Source organism: Gossypium arboreum, chromosome 13 (assembly GCF_025698485.1).
Source record: "Gossypium arboreum isolate Shixiya-1 chromosome 13, ASM2569848v2, whole genome shotgun sequence".
NCBI lineage: Eukaryota > Viridiplantae > Streptophyta > Magnoliopsida > Malvales > Malvaceae > Gossypium > Gossypium arboreum.
The window spans coordinates 112,323,613-112,345,430 of NC_069082.1; the positions used below are offsets into that span (position 1 = coordinate 112,323,613).

The 21,818-nt window shown below is 32.3% G+C and overlaps 1 protein-coding gene across 1 annotated transcript; it reads right to left on the bottom strand.

Moving 5' to 3' along the window:
* Positions 1-6,459: 6,459 nt before the first annotated feature.
* Positions 6,460-9,215, bottom strand: LOC108463032 ((+)-delta-cadinene synthase isozyme A). Its single transcript, XM_053023978.1, is given in 8 exon segments — positions 6,460-6,883; positions 6,885-6,952; positions 7,094-7,342; positions 7,446-7,584; positions 7,767-7,985; positions 8,078-8,450; positions 8,631-8,901; positions 8,981-9,215. Coding segments are annotated over 8 exon segments (1,665 nt in total). The 5' UTR covers positions 9,104-9,215; the 3' UTR covers positions 6,460-6,660.
* Positions 9,216-21,818: the final 12,603 nt, after the last annotated feature.

Genomic DNA, 21,818 nt, shown 5'->3' on the forward strand with positions numbered 1-21,818 from the left:
AGTGGTGCATTTAGAAATCAATCATCCTTTAGTACCAACCTTTTTTATCTTTATTCTTTCAAGGCAAAGTCAAAAAATTTAGAGGACTTTAAAGGAGACATCTCCAATGTTGGTCTAAATAATTATACCATTGTGAATATGGGTTGCGTAACAAAGCAACAATGGGGAGATAGTAGACATGATTACAATGGAAAAAAAAAAGATTCATTTAGCCGAGTGGATGCCTCATGACTCGATCAATTAAGAAGTCCCTAATATGAATTATTAGTTATTTTCCAAGTGTCATCACACTGTTTCTAGAGTGGCATAACACAAATTGATGACTGTGATGTGTGCTTGTAATGTAATTGTTGGATGTAGAATATAATTATTTTACAAAAATAAAACATAATTATTAAATTATATATTTTATTAAATTATATTTAATAATAATTATATTAAAATATGATTAAATTATTTATTTTTATTTTTATTAAATTATATGTAATAATAATCCAATTAAAATTTAATAACAATAACAATAAACATCTCGCTTAAAAATTTTTGTTAAGGGTACTTTGGTCATTTCAACTTTCTTCATATACTATTACAATCTTTACTCCATTCAATCAAACACAAGAATACTATTATAGTTCTATTCCATTTCATTCAATCAAACAATTGAATTATTGATTACAACTCTATTCCATTACATCTCTATTACATTACAACCCTATTCCATTTCAGTGAACCAAACGTGGTGTTAGTATATGAAATGGCAATCAAGTTTATGGCATTTGGAAATGGTATGTTTTGGTCCATAACTTGAATAGCATGAATAATAGAAGTTTAATTGAACGATTTGTTGTGAATTAAGATCCTTGAATTGCGGTGGTGCCATTGAGACATATTGGTTAGATGAATAGGGCTTATTATATGCTATGTTTTGGTATGCTTTGTATAGGTTATAAAAGTTTATAGATGTTTTTGGTTTCCCTATTTAAAAGATTGATTTTGATAACTTGCACAAAAAGGTACATTTTTGCACCACATGAGTTGGCACACGACTATGTGTCACACACCGCTGGTGACACGACCGTGTGCTTGTTGAAAAATAGGAATATTTAGAAGCACACAATTTCAAAATGTCATACAGGCTGGACACACGCTTATGTGAGTACTGTAGATTTGGTCACTTAGTTTTTCCCATGGTATCTATTGGTTACACGACTGACTACCGCCAGACATGCGAACGTCTGGACTTGAAATACTACAGCAAATAAATATATAATTAAACAATGATGTCCGCAAGTATACTGGTCAAACTGTAATATAGTAAATAAAGTTACAACGAAATACTCAGAGTAGTATTTCAAGGATCGTACCCAAGGGAGGTTGAATTAAACTTAAATTAACTTTCTATACTAATAGGGCTAAATAGTACTTATTTAAAATTGTATTATGAAAACCAAATAACAGTAATTAATTAAATTAACCTAAAATTATCTAAAATAAAAATAAACCAATTAACAATCAATTTAAATCCAATAAAATAGTCGAGATCAATTCACTTTAGTGTCCCAAATTTACTTCAGAACTCAGGTTTTATCGAGTTAGCTATTAATTAACCAGCTATTACCTCTCGACCTCTAACTAATTAACTAATTGACCAATACATGCTTACCTCTCGGCCTCACTTTCTTGATCGGGATAAATTATGATTTACTCCGTAAATTTATCTCTTGATCTCGTTTATCCTAAATTACTTCCTAGAGGCATCATTTCCTCAGGTTTAATCGCACATAATTTAAACCAACTAACTCAGATTCAAACCCTAATTCATTCATTAATTAGTCACACATTCATTCGTTAATCTCCCTAAGGAAATTAGCTACTCATGGATATAGATGCAATAAACCCTAAACTCATATTTAACATACAAAACAATATATTAGATAAAAGAAATGAATAAGAAAATAAATCCATTTTGACGTCGATTTGTACTCGGAAGAGAAATTTCCTTTAACAGTCGCGAAGATCACTCCGATTGCAATTGGAATGCAAAAAGAAATAACTAAAAACTTATTAAATTAAAGGCTTGGATTGAAATCAAATTTAATATAAACAATAACAGAATTTATTTAAAGGAATAAATTTAAATAAAATAAAAAGTAAAATAAACCCTAAAACTAATTAAGTGGCTCACTTGGCCAAGCCTCCTAAAATGAGGTTAAACATGCCCAAAAATATGATACAAGTCATTGTGTGGACAAAAATACCCATGCTTAATTTTCGTAATTGTCGCCCGACGTCATGACACTGCCTTCAATTTTTGGATAGTTTGGCTTCAAAGTCCAGTGTTGCGACATCGCTTCTGAATGTCGCAATGTTGCAATCATCCCTCATCTTTTTAGACTGAAAATTGTGTCTTATACACTAGATAGAGCCGTTAGATCATCCTTAGGCCCATAGTGTTCCATTAGGTCATAACATAACTCAAAATTTCGTACAAACGCTTATTTTGTATAAATTAAACATAAAGTAATAAAAATTGAAAATGCATTAAAAATATATAAAAATCCTATAAAACAAGCTCGTTAATTAACGAAAAAACCTTAAATTGCCGCATCGAATTGTGGCAGATCAGCGACCCAGCTAGACCTGATCATGGGCTGGGCCACCTGCCCAGCCCGAAGGTTCGCCTAAAATGTGGGAGGGTTTAGGCAAAAATATAGTCCCGAAAAATGGGCTTGGACAAAAAAAAGGCCTGTTTAAAAAATGGGTCAGGCCTCGGGTAAGGCATTTTTGGTCCGAGCCCGGCCGACCCAAACCCACTAAAGGACAAAAAACTGCTTATTTTAATATTATTTTCTTGTTGTTTTCTCCCTACTTTGCTACTATTTTACTATTATGTTGCTACTATTTTGTTGTTATTGTTTGGATATTGTATAAAATTTATTTTATTGTTAATTTTGTTATTATTTTAAAGACATTTGTTAATTTTGTTATTATTTTAGAGACATTTGCTTGTTAAATTGCATCTACCTTAGCGTTATTTAAGTATAAATATTTTTTTAAAATTTATTTTCAATTTGTTGAGAAATATTTATTTTGATGTTTTTAGTATTTTTGATGTATTATATATTTTTAAAAATTATATAAAAATTAAGATAAAAATTAATATGGGCGGGCCGGGTTAGGCTAGGGTGTTAGCATTTTTATCCGGGTTGGGCTTGGATAAAATTTTAGGCCTATTTTTCGAGCTGGGTCAGGCCCGAGCCTAACAAACGGGCCTAAATTTTTAGTTAAGCCCGGCCCGACCCATGCTCACCTTTAGACCCAGCCACACGACAGTGTGACTTTTGGTGGAAATTTTATGTTTTTAACCCACATGACCTCAGTAAGTTGCACGGCCTGGATACACGATCGTGTGACTTTAGTTCCACACAGTCACCATTTGTAACACGACCGTGCGCCCCTAACTTTAAGGAATTATCTTACTTTTTGAAAAGTTTTCAATATGGTCCTTGTTTGTACTCGGGGCAACTTATGAGCTTTCGTAAGCTCAATTGTGACTAGAATTAGTTTGTAAATCCTGATTTGAGTGAATGTATTGGATATTTAAATATTTATATGAGTTTTTTATTTAAGAAATCATATGAATTGTTATGTTATTTGTTGTTGCATCCTATAGCTCGGGTATGGCAACCAAACCAGGTGAGGGGTGTTACATTTAGTAGTATTACAGGTACGGTTTAGTCTATTCTAGGACTAGACATAGTGTGTACTGAGTTTAGAAATTACATGCTGCATTAACTTGTGATACTGTGACGTTATTTAATCCAATCTAATATTTGTTTCTTATAGATATAATTATGTCGGTCGAATCAAACTGTGTCGTCATTGATGAAATTAATAGTAACGATCTGGCTTCTGATCAAAGAGCAAGTCGTAGCATTCTGCTTCCGCAAATGTCTCAAAATGAGGTGAAAATGCCTTCTTTGGTATGATAGGTCAATGGTTTGCTGAGCTTATGCGAGCCAATGCGGCTCCATAACATCTGCCCCCTAATGTGCCCCTAATGGCACCCTTTTTTCCTCAAAATACTTAAAGCTTACGTCATCCCTCAATTGATAAAATTAGAAAATGTGGGGCTGAAAAATTTCATGGAAAGATAAAAGATGATCCTACTAGGGCTAAGGATTGGTTAGAGAATACACAACAAGTCTTTGATGAGATGGCTTGTACACCTGACGACTACTTTAGATATGATGTATCTCAAATGAAAGATGAGTCTTATCAGTGGAGGTTTACGTTGTTAACCATTATACCGAAAGATAGAATTAAATGAGACTTTTTCCAAACTGAATTTTAGAAAAAGTATATCAACAAATTATATCTAGAGAAGAAAAAGAAAGACTTCCTTGAACTAAAACAGTGAAATAAATCCATAGCCAAGTATGAATGAAAGTTTGCATGGCTTAGCAAATATGTCCGTGAAATTGTACCGACTGAGTTTGAGATGTGTATTCATTTCGAAAGTGGTATGAATGACGAGATCCATATGTTAGCCGGAGCATTGGAATTGTGGGAATTTACAGTTATATCTGAACGAGCATAAAAAATGAATGATATCTACAATGAGAAGAAACATAATAAAATGAAACTTCGGGAATCTGAAAAGTAAAGTATGCCGAGATCGTTTCAGTCTCCTTCACCCAAGAAGTCGAAAGAATTCCATAGTCGTATCACCTCACAGCCAGGGTATTTTGAAAGATATAAGCCAAAATCGAGTAGCCTGAAGTCCCAGAGTATGCCAGCAACCAAGTTGGCAGTGTTCGTAATGTAGATCTACCTATTTCTGATCATTGCAGAAAACTTGACAAGGGTGTATATCGAGTTGAAGTTCAGGTTTGTTTCAGATTCAGATCCACTGAGCACTTCCTAAAAGATAGTCCAAAGAAACCGAATAATATTGATGATTAGGTTGATAGACTGATGTCTGCTTCTCAGAGGGGTAGACGATCGGGACAGAGTAATACCACTAGGGATACCCGAGGTGGGACCAAGAATACGACAGTTAGGTTTGAGGTCTGGATGCTTGCCAGAGCTTATGCTATTCAAGCACAGGAGGAAGCTTCTGCTCCTGATGTCATTACTAGTACTTTTTCTCTCTTTGATACTAATGTATATGCACTGATTAACCCTGAGTCAACGTTTTCTTACATTTAGACTACTTTAGTATCTAAAAAGATCATACCGATAGAATAGACTAAATTTGAGATTAGAGTTTCATATCCGTTGGGTCAAAGTGTCTTAGTCAATTTGATTTGTACAAAGTGTCCATTGAGAATTTAGGGTTATGGCTTTCCTGCTGGCTTGATGTTGCTACTGTTCCACAAGTTTGACATTATACTAGGTATGGACTGGTAAACTCTATATGTTGTTGTGGTAAACTGTAGAATGAAGCGGATTGATCTAAGATGTCAAAATGGTGAGTTATTTACTGTTGAGTCTAACAAGACCGAATGTGTTACTAGTTAATATGTGAATATCATAATAAAAAATTGATCAGCTACCGACAGTAAGTGAATTTATTGAAGCGTTTCCAGAAGAATTACCTGGATTAGCACCAGAACAAGAAGTTGAATTTGCTATTGAACTAATGCCTGGAACTACTCCAATTTCAATTGCCCCGTACTGAATGGCTCTTACAAAATTAAAAGAATTGAAAGCATAGTTACAATAGTTGATTGACAGAGGTTTTATACAATAGAGCGTGTCACCTTGAAGTGTACCAGTCTTATTTGTGAAAAGGAAAGATGGGTTGATGAGACTGTGTATCGACTACAGGCAACTAAACAAGGTCACACTATAAAGAAGAAGTATCCACTACCCCATATTTACGATCTGTTTGACCAATTGAAGGGAGCCACCGATCTGGTTACTATCACTTGCAAGTTAAAAAAAGTTGATGTATCGAAAACTGCATTCAAAACAAGTTCTAATGTCATTAAAATATTTAGAAAAATAATTTTATTTTATTAAAAATTTTATCACACATATAAATAAGAATTAAGGCTTGTTAAAATAGTTTCATTAAATAGATTTATAAAATAATAAACAAAATTGTTAAATTATATATTGAATTACATTAAAGTATTTTTTCCATTAACAAAAAAAAATTATATCACTATATTTTAAATATCAAAATTTAATTATTTATATAGTAACTCTATATTCCATATATGAAATTTTATAAATAATAATTTATATAATCCAATATAATTTATTATAATTACATTAATTATGTCAAATTATTAACTATTATGAAAAACTGAAAATGAAAAATTAAGAGCATGGAATATCAAATTTTGATATTGTATATGTATAAATGCTTTAAAAATCATTAGAAAATTTTCATTACTATAATATTTCAATTATCAAAATCATTTAGTACATTTTAATAAATCACATAACTTAAACATATAAAATCACGTATGATATATTTGATATTAGAAATTAATTGGATTAAAAGATACAAAGTACAAAGATTATCCGTTTGTTCATTCTTTTATATAGAGGAAACAAATCAAATAATGTAATGAAATTATACATTTCCTTCATTGTACAAACTTTATTAATTTTATCTCATAGTAAATCTTAAGCCAATGTTGAATTTCAAATTTGGATTGGATCAATCAATAATGAAGTGATCCCACCTTTAGCAGCTTTCCCAACATGTGTATAACCGTCACCTTCTCTGTAAAGTACATCCATAACCCTAGCAAGGTTGAGGCTACGACAAAGAACGGGTGTCGGCATTTCTGTCGGTTTCAAGAACTCTTCATTTACATCTTTCCATGAACTCTCAATGTGTTTGTTGAATTCATTGTATGCTTCTTATTGTCACCCCATATTGTTCCATGTAACATTCGATCGCTGAGCAATCGTCTTCTCTCCTATGGTTGAACTGCACCCATATGAACCATGTATATTAATTAACTTAGCAAATGCAAACCCTAGAAGCCTTACAATTCTATGATATAGATTTAAGTGCATATATATACCATAATCGATTTTTAGAATTCTTGAATATGAATATATAGTATACCTTATGTTCCGCAATATCATCCATGAACCTGCAAATAATGGTGGAAGCCTTAATGATCTTGGGGTCATTGGCGGCCCATTTGAAGGTCTCAGGGGTTATAACTTCGCCCATGCCGACAAACGCCGTTATAGCAAGCATGGCATAGCCAGAGGTTGGTAATGCATTATCTCTAAATTCCTCGAAGGTTGGTTTATAGTTTTGATGAGTCCATTTGGCCTCCAAAAGGTAAGCTTGAGCAAGGCGTATCATCTGATGATTAAAGGCATAAAAAAAATAAGCAAATTGTTAATGTAATTTTCAAATTTTATACATTTATGATTAAAGCATATCATACTATTCTATCATTACATACCGCCTTTTTCGCATACTCAACTCGATACTGTCTCCCTTGATTTGCCAACAGCTGTTCCATTTCTTCATAAACATCTAATAGTGCCTTGTAACTTATTTTCATGTAATCTGGAAGTTGGTTCATGCATTTAATATCCCACCTAAAACACAATTTGAGGGTTAATTTGAATCTGAAACTTAGCCTGGTTAATTCATACTATCACCATTAAAATATGATTAACTGCAAGTCTGGAGTGAATATCCTAACGTTTAAAATCATATATTCCCTTATTCTTTGTGATCTCAAAACTTTTTTTTGTAGAAAAGAGAAAAAAAATCTCACCTTTCAATTGCATTTGTATAAGGAATGAGTTCATCATATGTTGCATATGAATCATAAGTATCATCAACAATGGAAGCCATCGCTATGACTTTTGTCAACATCTTTCTACCAAGGGAGTATTGGGGTTCAAAGTAAACTCCCATTATCCAAAAATAGCCTTCAACCACTCTATCTCTTGCAAATGGTAGTTTTCTTGTGAAGTCTAAATCTTTCCACCACCTAAAAAAAGCATCATAAAATGTCAGCAACAGTCGTGTGATCAACTGATATAGTATTAGACTTCATAGCTTTAAAGATCTCCAAACACTTACCTGCAGATCTCACTTAGCTCTTTCCTATGCAAAAGCTGCAACAAGTTGAAATCAATCTTTGCAAATTGAAGCAACGATTTGTTGTGGGATTCTAAATCTTGGTATATCGAAATGAAATTCCGGGCCTCAACCCTTGGCAAGCCCCTTCGGATAGACTGCTTTAAGGCATGGCCGACCTGTTCCGATAAAGGATGATCTAAAGTTGGTAGAGCAAGTGTAAGTTGAGCAGTGGTGAAAGAAATGGCTTCATCAAGTATATCTTCCCCATGGACCCTCATATAGGAAGCTTCATAAAGTTCCAACAACCCTTGCACATCACTCGTCAATGATGGCTTGAAGTTCCCTGCCTCATCTTTGAACTTGTTGAATGCATCTGCTCAATCACCCAAAATCATCATCAAACATTAGTTTCATCAATAAATATATATATATATATATATATATATATATATATATATACTGAAGTATTGTACAGATGATTATTAATGTAAAGTTTGATAATATTAATTGATAAATGGATAAGAAGAGTTATGAGAGTTTAAGACTTAATTACCACATGAAATATCGAAGCCATGCTCTCTAAGTAACCGGAATCGAAGAGCTGTAGTGTAGAGATCGTTCTCAGCATCATTGTTGTTGGTGTCACGGTAAATATTCTCTAGTTCATCTTCAATCTCTTTCTCAAAATGATAACTCACACCTAATCTTTGAACAGCATCAATGAAGGGCAACTTTTGGTTTGAATCATCAACAGGTTCCATAATCATCTTCCTCACTTGAGCTTTAAATTCTTCATATTGTAATTCAGTTGCAGCATCGATATCCTGCTCAAGTACGTATAATGCTTTTCCATGAAATCTCCAAAAAACTTAAAAATATGTAAGAAAAAAAATTATAGATTACCGTATCAGGACAGTTGAGGAACATATCACCCCAAATACCGGGATGAAAATCAGCCTTGGGTCGATTTTCGGATGAAATGGCAGGATGGGGTGAAGCAAGAACTGGAGAAGCTTGTGAAGTCATTTTCAAGGATGTGTTGAAGGAAAAGTGTAGGGTTTTGGAAGCAAATAATTCAAAGATTAATTTGCTGCCTTTGCTTACTGTTGAGTGTTTAAAACACAGGGTTTGGATGAGACTATGTGTGCAATTGTTGCATGTATTTATAGGTATAAGATAGGAGTCAACAAAGTACAACGTAAATTGCACGTATTTTAACTATACTGGAAGGAGAAAATATGCAAATAGAGTGAGAAATTTCCTTGGTTTTTGAATATTCTTTTGTTTGTTTCCACTTTCTGTCCTTCAAAATTGGTGCCTCAAAACACATTCTATGTATTTGTTTGACTCGAATTGAGTGTTCCATTGTTTACTTGGCAGTCTTTCTGACTATTGCCGATGTAGTAAATGTGAGTGTTGAGCAATATATCTATTCCTGCAGAATATGACCAAATTAAGTGGAATTAATTTTCATTATTATTTGTTTAATTAGCTGAGACGGTCAATTTTGACTCCAACTTCAAATAATTTTATCTAAAATTAATAATAAAAAATATTTACAAACCAATCTCAATTAATTGTAATCCAAAATCAAAATATTATTCCAACTTTGATTAATATTTATTTATATAGTAAAAGAATAACTATTGCATAAAATATTATACTCCACCGCCAAGTAAAATGAATTTAGAAGAATATAACTCTCGTTCATAAATTTATTAATAGGAAATGGTTTAATATATAATATGTTAGCAGCCATGGACTCTGTTTTTAAGTGAATTTTCACACATAAATTAAAACTTAAAAAATTAAGCCGTTTGCATTTTGTTTTCTTTTTTAATTAAACTCAAATAATTGATATACTCACGAGGGTTCGATCGAATCCATTATTAGCGAGCGTTCAATCGAAACTATTATTATCTTTTATATTTTAAATCATATAAAAGAAATTAATGATATTTAAGTTCTGAACAAAAATTTTAATTATTTGTTGGATGTAAAAATAATAATCATTGTTATCAAATTACATAACAATAATCAAATGGGTTCAAAATTTATGAGCATAACTAATATAACTATATACTGCTACATTCAACATGAATATTTTTAAAAATCATGAAAAATTGTTAAAACAATTATTATATAAAATTAAATTGTTAAAATATTATCTCTGACGACCAAAGTTTCTTTGATAGTAAAGAATCATATTATTGTGTCACTTTCATTGTAAGCTTGCAGCGATCATTTATATAAAATTTCATCTTTCACTTTTGTTTTTTTTTTTGTTTTTTATAATAAGCCTATTATATTTACTTTTTAAAATAAAGTACTACATACAGGGTAAATTAGGGCTATACGGTCCCTTAAAATGAAAAATTTTATTTATATCCTTTAAAATTTTTTAAATTTTAAATTAATAAAAGTAAAATTACAATTTGTTTCCTTAAGAATGATAAAGATTTAATTTAATCTTTTAAAATTATAAAGATAAAGACTATTAAAATAATAAATTTTATTTTTACTACCATAAAAATTATAATTTAATTTTCATCCCTACTTTGAAAAAAGTATTGCATCATAGAGAAACCAATTTTACTTAATAAATTGACCCAAATCAATTATAATCACATGTAAAAAAAGAATGTGTGCTGTAAAATAATAATAATAAATTAATTAACTAATTGGATCACGTTTTTTTAAAACATCATCTTAATAAAGTGAAATAAAAATTAAAAAAGAGTAGAGGAGATGTTGACGCATAACATCATATTGGGTTAAGTTATCCTTCACACGAGCTCAAGACACTGAAAATACCAAAAAGTCTAATTAGAATTATTTTATAGATTTAAATATGACATATTTAAGACATGTATTATATTTTATACATTTAATTATATTTTATAACATATATTACAGTTGACAAATATTGGTAGCAGTGTTGATGTGCCTATTCATTTGACGTTTTGCGGAGATAAGAAAAGAGGAAGAAAAATAGATACATTTGTCGTTTACTGCTGCGTAAGTGATATAACGTTTTTGGAAGCCGAATGTGGGGCATTTTTGTTGGAATATTCGGTTTTGTTTCCCTAAAATCGTTACTGATTAAACGTGTCCAGGCCGTGTAACAATCGAAATCGAAAAAATTAAGCTTCAGGACACGCCCATATGTCCAAGTCGTGTGACTTATACGGCCATGTCTTCAAACCATGTAACTCTCTGTCATTTGCTCCACTATACACACGGCCTGGGACACGTTCGGCGTGTGGTTCAATATATATTTTTATTTTTATTATTTTTTTCCTCTTTTTTATTTGTTTATTTATTTATCATTAAAATTATCATGTAATAAAATTAAAAGAATTAATAAAATTTAAACACTTGGGTTGCCTCCCGAGAAGCACTTATTTAGAGTCTAAGCTCGACTTTACCTTGTACGTGCATGGTTACGGTGGTTCTCGGAGTATTGTTTTATCAATTTTCACAATTTTAACACCAAAATAAGGTTTGACTCGAGTATTGTTTACCTTAAATGTACCGAACTCAAAATGTATTACCTCAACTGTACCGTATAAAAAAACATTTAGTACTGTAAATGGGTTCGATCCGCTTGACTCAGGCTCTGAAGGGAAAATTCGTGGATCCAATTTGTCTAACAGCACTCTGTCCCCAACCTTTAATTGGTTCATTCTCATCATATGCACATCATGTCATTACTTTGTCTCTTCATCGTGTTTTTTCGGTCTCTCATCAACATTCATTTGCGATTCATCTAGTTCGTCAAGTTGCACCATTCATTCTTCACTTGCCGCTCAATTTCTGTCACCTTGACTGAAACATGGCTCCAACATGTTTTCATGAGAGATTTCCTACAAAGAACGTTGAGCCACATGGTTACTAACATAAACAGAACATTCAATACCATCTCACTTACTAGAGACTCTCACAGATCTACGTGTTTGAAGGGTAATCTTTTCGTCACCTATACGAAGCACAAGTTCACCCGTACCAACATCGATAATAGCTCTAGAAGTGGCTAAAAAGGGTCAACCTAAGATCATATGTACCTCACTATCCTCACCCATGTCTAATACAACAAAGTCTACAGGGAATATGATTTTATCAATTTTCACAAGCATATCCTCAATAATACCCCTAGGATACCTAATTGATCTATCCGCTAATAGAATACTCATCCTAGTGTGTTTGGATTTCCCAAGACCAAGTTGTTTAAACATTTTATAAGGCATGACATTAATACTAGCCCCTAAATCATCTAAAGCATTTTCAACATTTAAACTACCAATGAGATAACGAATAGTAAAACTCCCTGGATCTTTAAGTTTGTTTTGTAGAATGATCGAGCAAACTGCATTGAGCTCCACAGTTGACGAGTCGTCCAAATTCCTTTTGTTTATTAACAGATCCTTTAAGAATTGACATAATTTGGCATCTGCGAAAGGGCTTCAACAAATGGTAAGTTAATATGCAATTTTTTTAAGAGCTTAAGAAATTTACCAAATTGTTCTTTCGTGTGGTCTTTCTTCATCGCGTTTAGAGATAGAACCTGAGTTTTGTATTCTCTAACCATTGGTTTTTGCTTTTTCTTATCTTCCTCAACCTCATCATTTTTCACCACAACTTCTTGCATCGATTTCTGCTCAGGTTCAACTAACCCTTCCACGTCTCGAATAGTAATTACATGAAGTTGGTCTCTTGGGTTAGTTTCAGTATTGCTAGGCAAGCTACCTTGTGGTCTTTCTGAAACTAATTTAGCAAGTTGTCCTATTTAATTTTCAAGTCTTTAAATCGATGCTTACTGATTTTTCAATGCAACCTCGGTGTTTTGAAAATGAGCTTCTGACACTGAAATGAATTTTGCCAACATCTCTTCAAGGTTCGGCTTCTTCTCTTGGTGATAAAGTTGTTAAAAACCTGGAAAGGGTTGTGTTCTTTAATTTCCTTGACCACCCTAAGAAAAGTTGGGATAGTTCCTTCAACCTGTATTATAGCTATTACTATAAGAGTTATTTTGAGGTCTATAATTGTTACCAATATAATTAACTTGCTCATTCTCTGTGCTAGGACCAAAGGGTAAACATTTTGAATTATTCTCCACTTTATTTGCATCGCATTGCATCACTAGATTCATCTGCGTAGAAAAATATAAACTGTAAATTTTCTTATTTAATGCAAAATTATTTCAAAAATAAGGAAATATCCTAGTGGTTAATTGATAAATGGAAAAGCATGAAAAGTAGATTAAGGTCCCAAGTTCAAATCCTTTCCATTGCAAAATAATTAAATTTTACATAATCCCTTCTTTTTTTTTAGTATATGTCGCCAATGCCTAATTAAACCTAGGTATAAATAATTTTTTAACAACTTTGATCAGACTTTAATCTCATTTTCTTCACCCTAGTCGCCCTTCCCTTCTCCTCTTCAATTTTTCTTTTCTTTTCCCCTTGTTGCTGCCAACATTAGCAATCATCGGCTTCTGTCTAACGTAATCGGCAATCATTGCCTTTTGTAAGAAGCAATCGACACTCATCGACTTCTGTAGCACCTTGTATGCCACCAACAAGAGATTCCGAGGAGATTTCGCAATTTAATCGAATTTATTTAGTATTTGGCAGATTTTCTACAATTATATTCATTCGGTGGTTTTACCACATCGAGCTTTGCTCGCATTTGTTGGAGTTTGGCATATGGGATCTTGGAAACTCGTGGTGTGTAGTAGATGATTTAGGTAGAAACTTCTACATCGCATCATTTGTATCACCCCATACTCATACACCGTTTGACATTGAGTTGATAATGGCTATGTAATGATATGAAATTCCAATGATGGTTCTATGTTCCTCTGTTAATGCTAATATGTTTCACTATATTTGATATATATGTCCGTTTAAATAATTGTTCAACTCACACTGAGCTTTCATAAGCTTACCCCCGTTGTGTGTAACTTTTCATATAAACCACAAAACTAAAATCAGACTCGGCATATGAAGAATCACCTTGGACCTTAGACTATTTTTAATAAGTATTATTAAGTCTTTATTGGTTTTGATTTGTAGTTTTTAATTATTTTTGGTATGTGGCTTGGTAATTTTTTATTTGGAGAGTTTTGTATGCATGGATTACTCAAGCATAATATCTGGAAAATGCATGATATCTGGCTTAAGAAAAATTTGACATTGATCCCTAATTTCTGTTGCATTACAAAAAACCGTTTTTTGAAGAAAATAAATCGATAAGCTGACTAGATTTCCAAAGTGACATGAATAATGGTTTTTCTGCTACATTAGTTAACATCAATTTTTTACAAAGTAAAAAGACAAACAAACATTTTTTTTCCTAAAACAACACCATCGATAATAAAGTGAATTCTAAGTACACATGCCCTAATAAATGAATGTTTTTAAAATAACTCAAAGTGCAATTATAGTTTTTCTCTAAAATGAGTTTATTTAATGTCTTCAAAAGTATCGTAAGTTGGCTTAGCCATTTTGGTAACTAAAGTAGCATTCTCAATCTAACCCTAACGTCTAGGCCGAGTTTTGGGAGGTTTCAAAGTCTCTAGCTAACCGACTAGTGTTGAAATAGCGGCTTGATCGCCTCCGACCATACTAACGTCTAGAGTAAGAATACTGCACAAAAGATATAAAATAAACGATGTCCACAAGTATACAGGTCAAGTTGTAATATAGTTACAACGAAGTAGGTAAGTACTCCGAGGATCGTACCTAAGCGAGGCTAGTACTAAATTAATTTTAACCTAAAAACAAATAGATCTAATTAGTGCTTTAAATAAATCATATTACGATAAAATTTAAATAGAAGTTTTAGGGGTTTTATAAATAAAGGAACAAAATAACATAAATAAATAGAAAACTAAATTATAAACTTCACCAAATCTAGCTACAGGTGATTTGCTTGCTTTGGTGGTTATAACTAATTCTAATTTTGGGTTTTTATTCAACCAACTAGTCATTAACCTAGTAGAATCTCTCGATCTTCCACTAAACTAATGAGTTTGTAAGAACTACTTATGTAATATCCCTAAACCGGGTTTAGTAGTTTCGGGTTTTTGGGTTCTGAGCGTGAATTGAGGAATTTATTGAGTTAATAGCAATTTTAATTTAATTTAAGCGGTCAATTTCATCTAAAATCAATTAATCAATAATCTGGAAAAATAAAAATATTTTTTCAAAAAATTTAATTTTAAAGTAATTAAATAATTATTAGTGAAAATAATTAATTTTGGTTGAAAAATAATTTTAAAATAATTTTTATTGGGGTTAATTTGAGTTAAATTTAAATATTAATTAAATTAGATTTAATTGTAAAATAAGCAAATTTTTGGAGTATTTATTTGTCAAATAAACCTTTAAATTTAGAATTTTTAAAGGAAATGATCAATTGGTAAAGTAAGAGAAAGGTGGGAGTGACCATTTGGGCAAAATTCCCAATTTTTAAATTTCTGGTGGGTGGTTTCAATTTTAAACACGATGCATCTAGCCTACTTTTCACAATATTTACATCAGATTAGAGAGCTATAAAATTCATTTTCTTTGTATGGTTTTAAAGATCTATCATCAAAGAATCGGTTCTACAAATTTCCTTCTCAAAATACTCTCTTTTCACCCGAAATTATTCACAAAAGCAGCCAAAAATATTCTGAAATTTCTTAAGATTTTCAATCAAAGGATTTAGAACGAATGAAACGTAATTATTATTTCTAAACTTATTTTTATGATGATTAGAAGCATATTTACATGATTTGAGTGATAATTACATGATTTTTTTATCAATGTCATCTTCTTTAAAAGTTTAAGGTGCTTTAATGGTGGATCTTGAATTTTGATAGGAAATCCACAAATCAATGGATGTTCCAACTCAAAATGGATCTATTAAAAGGTTTTTGATCTTATTTATAAAGATTAAACATGTTTTATAAGGTAATTTAAAGAAATTCTTGTCTTCATGAATTGATTTTCTGGATTTTTGTGAAATTGATTTAAATGTGAAATTGATGCTTAGTATATGTTTATTTGGTCTAGTATTGATGTTTGGAAGTGATTAAGAGGGATGGAGTGATCGATTTTGTGAGGAATCAATTTTTCAACTTGATGATACAAATTCAGTAAGGTAACTTTGAGTGAGAATTCCGTGTAGCCTAGTTGATGAAAATTTGGGTTTATTATATCTTTTAAAAGGCGGTAATATGGTAATATTTATTTTATCTCTGCTAAAGCTCCGAATCTTTAAAATGATCAAGCTAATCGAAATTGAAGCTTAGATTTGCTTGGTTGATCACTTGGCTGTGGTTGAGTTAGTTGTATGTTGAGTGTTATTAAAGGGGGATTTGGTAAATTGACCATCACTTATGCTTAATTGGATGATTAATTAATGATTGCAAAATTTTAATTGAGTTTTGGTTGGTTAATTTTGCAAGATTATTTATATATGTTTAAGTGATGAATTTTTTTGTTAAATGTTGGTAAGTGAGCATCTAGTGATTTTATGTGCTTGATTTGATTGACTATAATGGTGAACTAAACAAGTTTGTTAGGGCTTTTGGTTTATGTTATGTTGACATTTCAATTGATAAATGAACATTAATAATAGGTAATTGGTATGCTAGATTTAATCTGATGTTAAAATGGTATGTTACATTATTCACATATGCATTTTGGCACTTTAAATTGAGCACATTATTGACTGAAATTATGTTATGAATGATTGATTATATTGGCATTATAGCATGGTGGATCCCTTGGATATACTTAGCATGCCATAGGATTTATGAGTATTCACCATATTATTATGTTATTTGTGAGCAATGAGGCTCTAGGTAGACTGATTTGGAGTAGATAAGGGAGTGTTGAGCTTGTGTCTCCACTCAACGAGACTGATTTGAGGCAATATAAGGAGTGTGTAGCCTCAGCCCGCTCAATCCGGGACTGATTCTAACCCTGATTGGGAGTAAGGAGATCCGTTTATCTGATGTATGATCAATGAAGCCATGATTGTATATGCCAATATAAATGTATGAAATGTTATATGATAAATTAATGATTATATCCATGGTTAATTATGATTTTTTTGATACATGGTTAAGCATATGACATTGAACTATTATGGATTGATATTTTGACTGAAAATTTGTATTTGATTGATTCCGATTTAAGCATGATTTGGGTGCTAATTTACTCGTCATTTTATTAACATTCACTGGGCTTTTTAATCTCACACACTTACATTCATGCAGTTAATCGATGGGATTGAGGAGCTGAGGAGCCGAGCAAGAGAGTTCCAAGAGATTAAGGCTCGGTAGAAATTTAGTTACACATTTTAGATATGTTAATTGGGCATTGTGGAACTTTCAAAACTTATTTTAATTTTGGTTGTAATTGGACTTGGACATTGGACATTTTTAATTTTGGATGGTTTTATAATATCAAATATGCATGTTTGAGTTTGATTATTGAATAATTTGCGATGTATTGTTGCTTGATAATACGGTGATTGATAACACGGTGTGTGAGGCATTATGTTTACACTAACCATTGTTTAAATGAAGCTTCCATGTAGTGGTTTACTAGCAACTAAGGTACGCCACTTGTTTGAATTAACCGGTGGGTGATACGCATGAAATTGAATGTTTGAATTAACCATTGTTAATAAATTTAATTGAAGGTGTATGAATAAGTATTATATTTAATTGAGCTAAATCGGGTTTAATTGGCAATTAAAATACTCAAAATGGGGTTTAAAATCGAATTTTTAGCACAAAAAAAACTGCAGTGGACTGTTAGGGGTTTGAATTCTGGTCTTTTTAAATTGGTTCTCTAGTCCGTTTAAATTACAAATTAGTCCTGTAACTTGATAAATCTAATTACAACATTAAATGATAAGGAAACTTGATAAAATTTTAGGATTAGACTTGTAATTGATAAAATTTGTTAGAAATGCACTAAATTTAATATTCGGGTATAGTACTGATAGTTTGAAATTGTTACGATTTAGTCCTTAATAATAAAACTTGAATTAGACATAGAAAATAAAATCGAATTAAGCTGAAAATTTTAGGGCTTACATAAATTGACTAAAAGAGGGTTGGTAAATGTATAGATCTAAATTTGGGTTAGTTTAACCATAGGTGGTAAAATGATAAGAATGCCCTTAGGTTAAATTACTTATAAAAAGTTTAAAATTGGTTCACAAATTACTTCCACATTAATAAATAACTAATAAATGGATAAGATTGAGGTGTTATAAGGCCAGGGTGTATATTGGGAAGTTGTTAGCCGGAGAGTCACTTAGGTGGCTAATATGACGCTTCGACTTAGGGCTGGTCCATCCCGGTCAGGTTTGGGTGTCACAACTTATCTTTTAACCTCATAGTCCAGACCGGTTTGGGGCTAAGGTGTTCATGGATAGGTCATACCAATTTTGGGTTAATTCCTACCTAAATGACTTCTTAGGGTCGTTAGGCCTAGGGTTTTTAAGTTCTTCCTCTCCCAAACAATTGATTCGTTAAGAAAACCCACAGAGTAATAAGTTAATCACACCTCCACTCGCTAATCCCCTATAAGAGGATTAGTTCCTCATAGATCTCATAAACATAATAAACTTGACAAAGAAGATATGCATAAAGAATAAATCAATAGTAAGGTTTAGAGAATCCTAAATTTTATTGATTGATGTAAGCGCAAAATCCACAAGATTTGGTTCGAATTTATAAATCAACTTCTCTGAATAACACAAAATAGAAAAGAACTTAAATAAACCTAAAGCCTAAATAAAAGAAGAATTAAAGATTAAATTTACAAAGAAAAACTTAGAATATCAAAATTTGTCCTTTAACAAGTGCTTAAAAGCCTATTTATAGAGTTAGGGTTGTCGTCGTCCTCAACCCTAGGTTAGTTGACGCTATCATGTTTAACTTCTGATTGTGAGGACTAAAACGTCCTTGGCTTGTAAATATTTCTGTATAAGGTTGATATTGTGACACCCTAGTGTCTATGTCGCGACAATGAAGGCAGTATGCTCAGGCCGATATTGCGACACCCTAGTGTCTGCGTCACTACATTGAAGACAGTATGCTTAGCTTCATGGTAGCTTCAAGGGTGTGTCGCGACATCCTATGGTTATGTCGCGACACCAAAGGCAATATTGCAATTCTTACATTCTACTACCTATGTTGCGACCCCGAATTCCCCATGCATGTTGCAACACAGCGACCAGTATTGAGTTCTTACGCCCTTGTATGGTCTCCTGCACACTAACTAAATATGTTAGCTCACCTTTAAGCCTTATTTGGCCCCTAGGGTCAATAAAAGACTCAAAATACACTTTTTCTTGAATGTAAACTAAACTATAAAAAATTCGACTAAAACATAATAAAAGTGCTTATATTCAAGGTCCTCAAGTGCAAAAACTAGTTTAATCTGCTACATCGTAATATGACAGATCATGGCTATACACGATTCGCATGGATGAAAGTGAGCACATTAGATGTCACATAAGTCAATTTATTACTTTTTTAAATTATTTAAAGAATGTTGAGGTTTATATTGACGATGAAGATCAAACTATGCTATTATTGTGCTATTTACCCCCTTCATACAAGTCTTTTAAGGAGACCCTAATTTATGACAGAGATAAACTCTCTTTCAAGGATGTGAAGGGTCATTTTTTGAGCAAAGAAAAACTCAACAATGAGTTTGGTTCGGATAGCAAGTAAATAGGCAAGCCTCGATTTTGGTAGCAATAAAGAATCGAGACAAGAGATGTTGCTAATATAAGAAGTTAGTTTACGTCAAGGCATATTGTTGCAAACTACGAAATAAGAGGGTTGTTGAGAGCAATGAGAAAGAATTAGCTTATGCTAATTTGGTGGACTATAAGGTGATGATTTCTTGTTGGTGTCGACAAGCGAAAGCTCCAAACTTACGTCCAAGTGGATCCTTGATTCGGGGTGTTCTTTCCATATGTGTCCCAACAAAGACTAGTTCTCTACATACTTGTGCTAGTACCGTTTAGATTAGGATGCACGACAAGAAAATCGGGACACTATGAGATGTCAGGCATGTACCTGATTTAAAGAGAAATCTCATCTCCTTGGGAAATTTGGACTTGATGGGTTGTAGAATTAACATTGAGCCAAGCAGCATTAAGGTATTACCTAGGACTCTCATTTTGATGAAAGATAGAAAGATTGGCAGTCTTTATGTTCTTCAAGAATCGAAGGTAATTGGTGAAATAAAATGTCCCTCGTTTGTTAAGGAGTCATAGTTAACTTGTTTGATGCAAAGGCAACTTGCTCATAGGAGGAAAAAAGGTATGACTGTTTTGCAAAATTCTTTTTTAGGTGCAGTTTTAAAAAAACAAAGCACTGCATTCATGGAAAGAAAACCCGAGTCAGGTTTGATTTGGCAAAGACTAGAAGTCTTTTTAGTTTCAAATTCCAAACATGACTTGGACTCAGTTAATATCCTGCAAATTTCAAGATAGGCCTATGGTGAGCTTTGGAAAAGAAGGCATTGTGGAAATACGCGTCAAGGTGAATATTTGTGGAATATGCCTCGCATTTCAGCATAAACAGTATGTGATGTCGCAACGAGGAGGAGCTCTTCATCCCGACGAGCGACCATTGTCACAACAAGAAAATAAGCTTCGTCCCGACGACACAACCATACTTTGTCACGAGAGAAGAAAGCCACGTAGCAACGAGGCAACGTGTTCCTCAATTTTCTCGGCTTTACTGCTTTCAGTTAAACATTATTTTAGTTTTCCACTTAAACTCTAATTAGTGTAGATTATTTTAATATTATTTGACCTACAAATTGAGGCTATAAATAGGCCTTCTACAACCCTAGAAAGATTAACCTATAACACATTTAGGTATTAACTTTTGCAAGCTTTTAGGGAATTTTGTGTTTAAGTTTTGAGGGTTCTTTTTCGGGTTTTCAAGGTTTAGTTTTTATCCCCATCTTTGTACTATTCGTTTTTTCCAAATTAGTGAAACTATCTTTGCCCGTGGTTTTTATCCTCTTCGGAAGGAGTTTTTCACGTAAATTTTTTATGTTCGATCTCTTCAATTTTTTCGTTATTTCTCTTATTCATTGTTTACATAAATTTATCCCCAACATATCCAATCCTACCAACATATCTCGAATACCACTAGTGTTCATTCTTAATTAGAAGCTTTTAAGGGATGGCCTCTAATTAGCCATAAGGAAAAATTGGAAGTCAAAATTTATTCCACCATGGTTATCACTCTTGATTGCAATTTAAGTTGCTAATTATCTAGTGTATTCTCATCTATGAATTCAAGTTTCTCTTAATTGGATTTGAGAACAAGATCCTGAAACTTGTTGTCAGGGAAGGGATTAAGTATGTGAATGTGATGGCCAGATTGGCAAACAACATTTCTCTGAGTGTCACTAGTATTTAGGATAGATTATGGGTTTTAAGGATGATATAGCTATAAACAATTTTGTATGAATTAAATTATAATAAGATCGATTGAATTGGAAATTAATTAGTATATTGATTCAAAATAATGTAAATTATTTGTTGACTTGTAAACAGTATCAAGCTGTAATTTATCAGCCAAATGAACCAATTAAAAGCTAATTAAACCAATTTTTCTTTGATTAAGATAAACTTTCATGGTCCGGCAAAAGAACACTATTTTTTTGACCGAATTTCATTTAAAATTAATGTAGCTGTC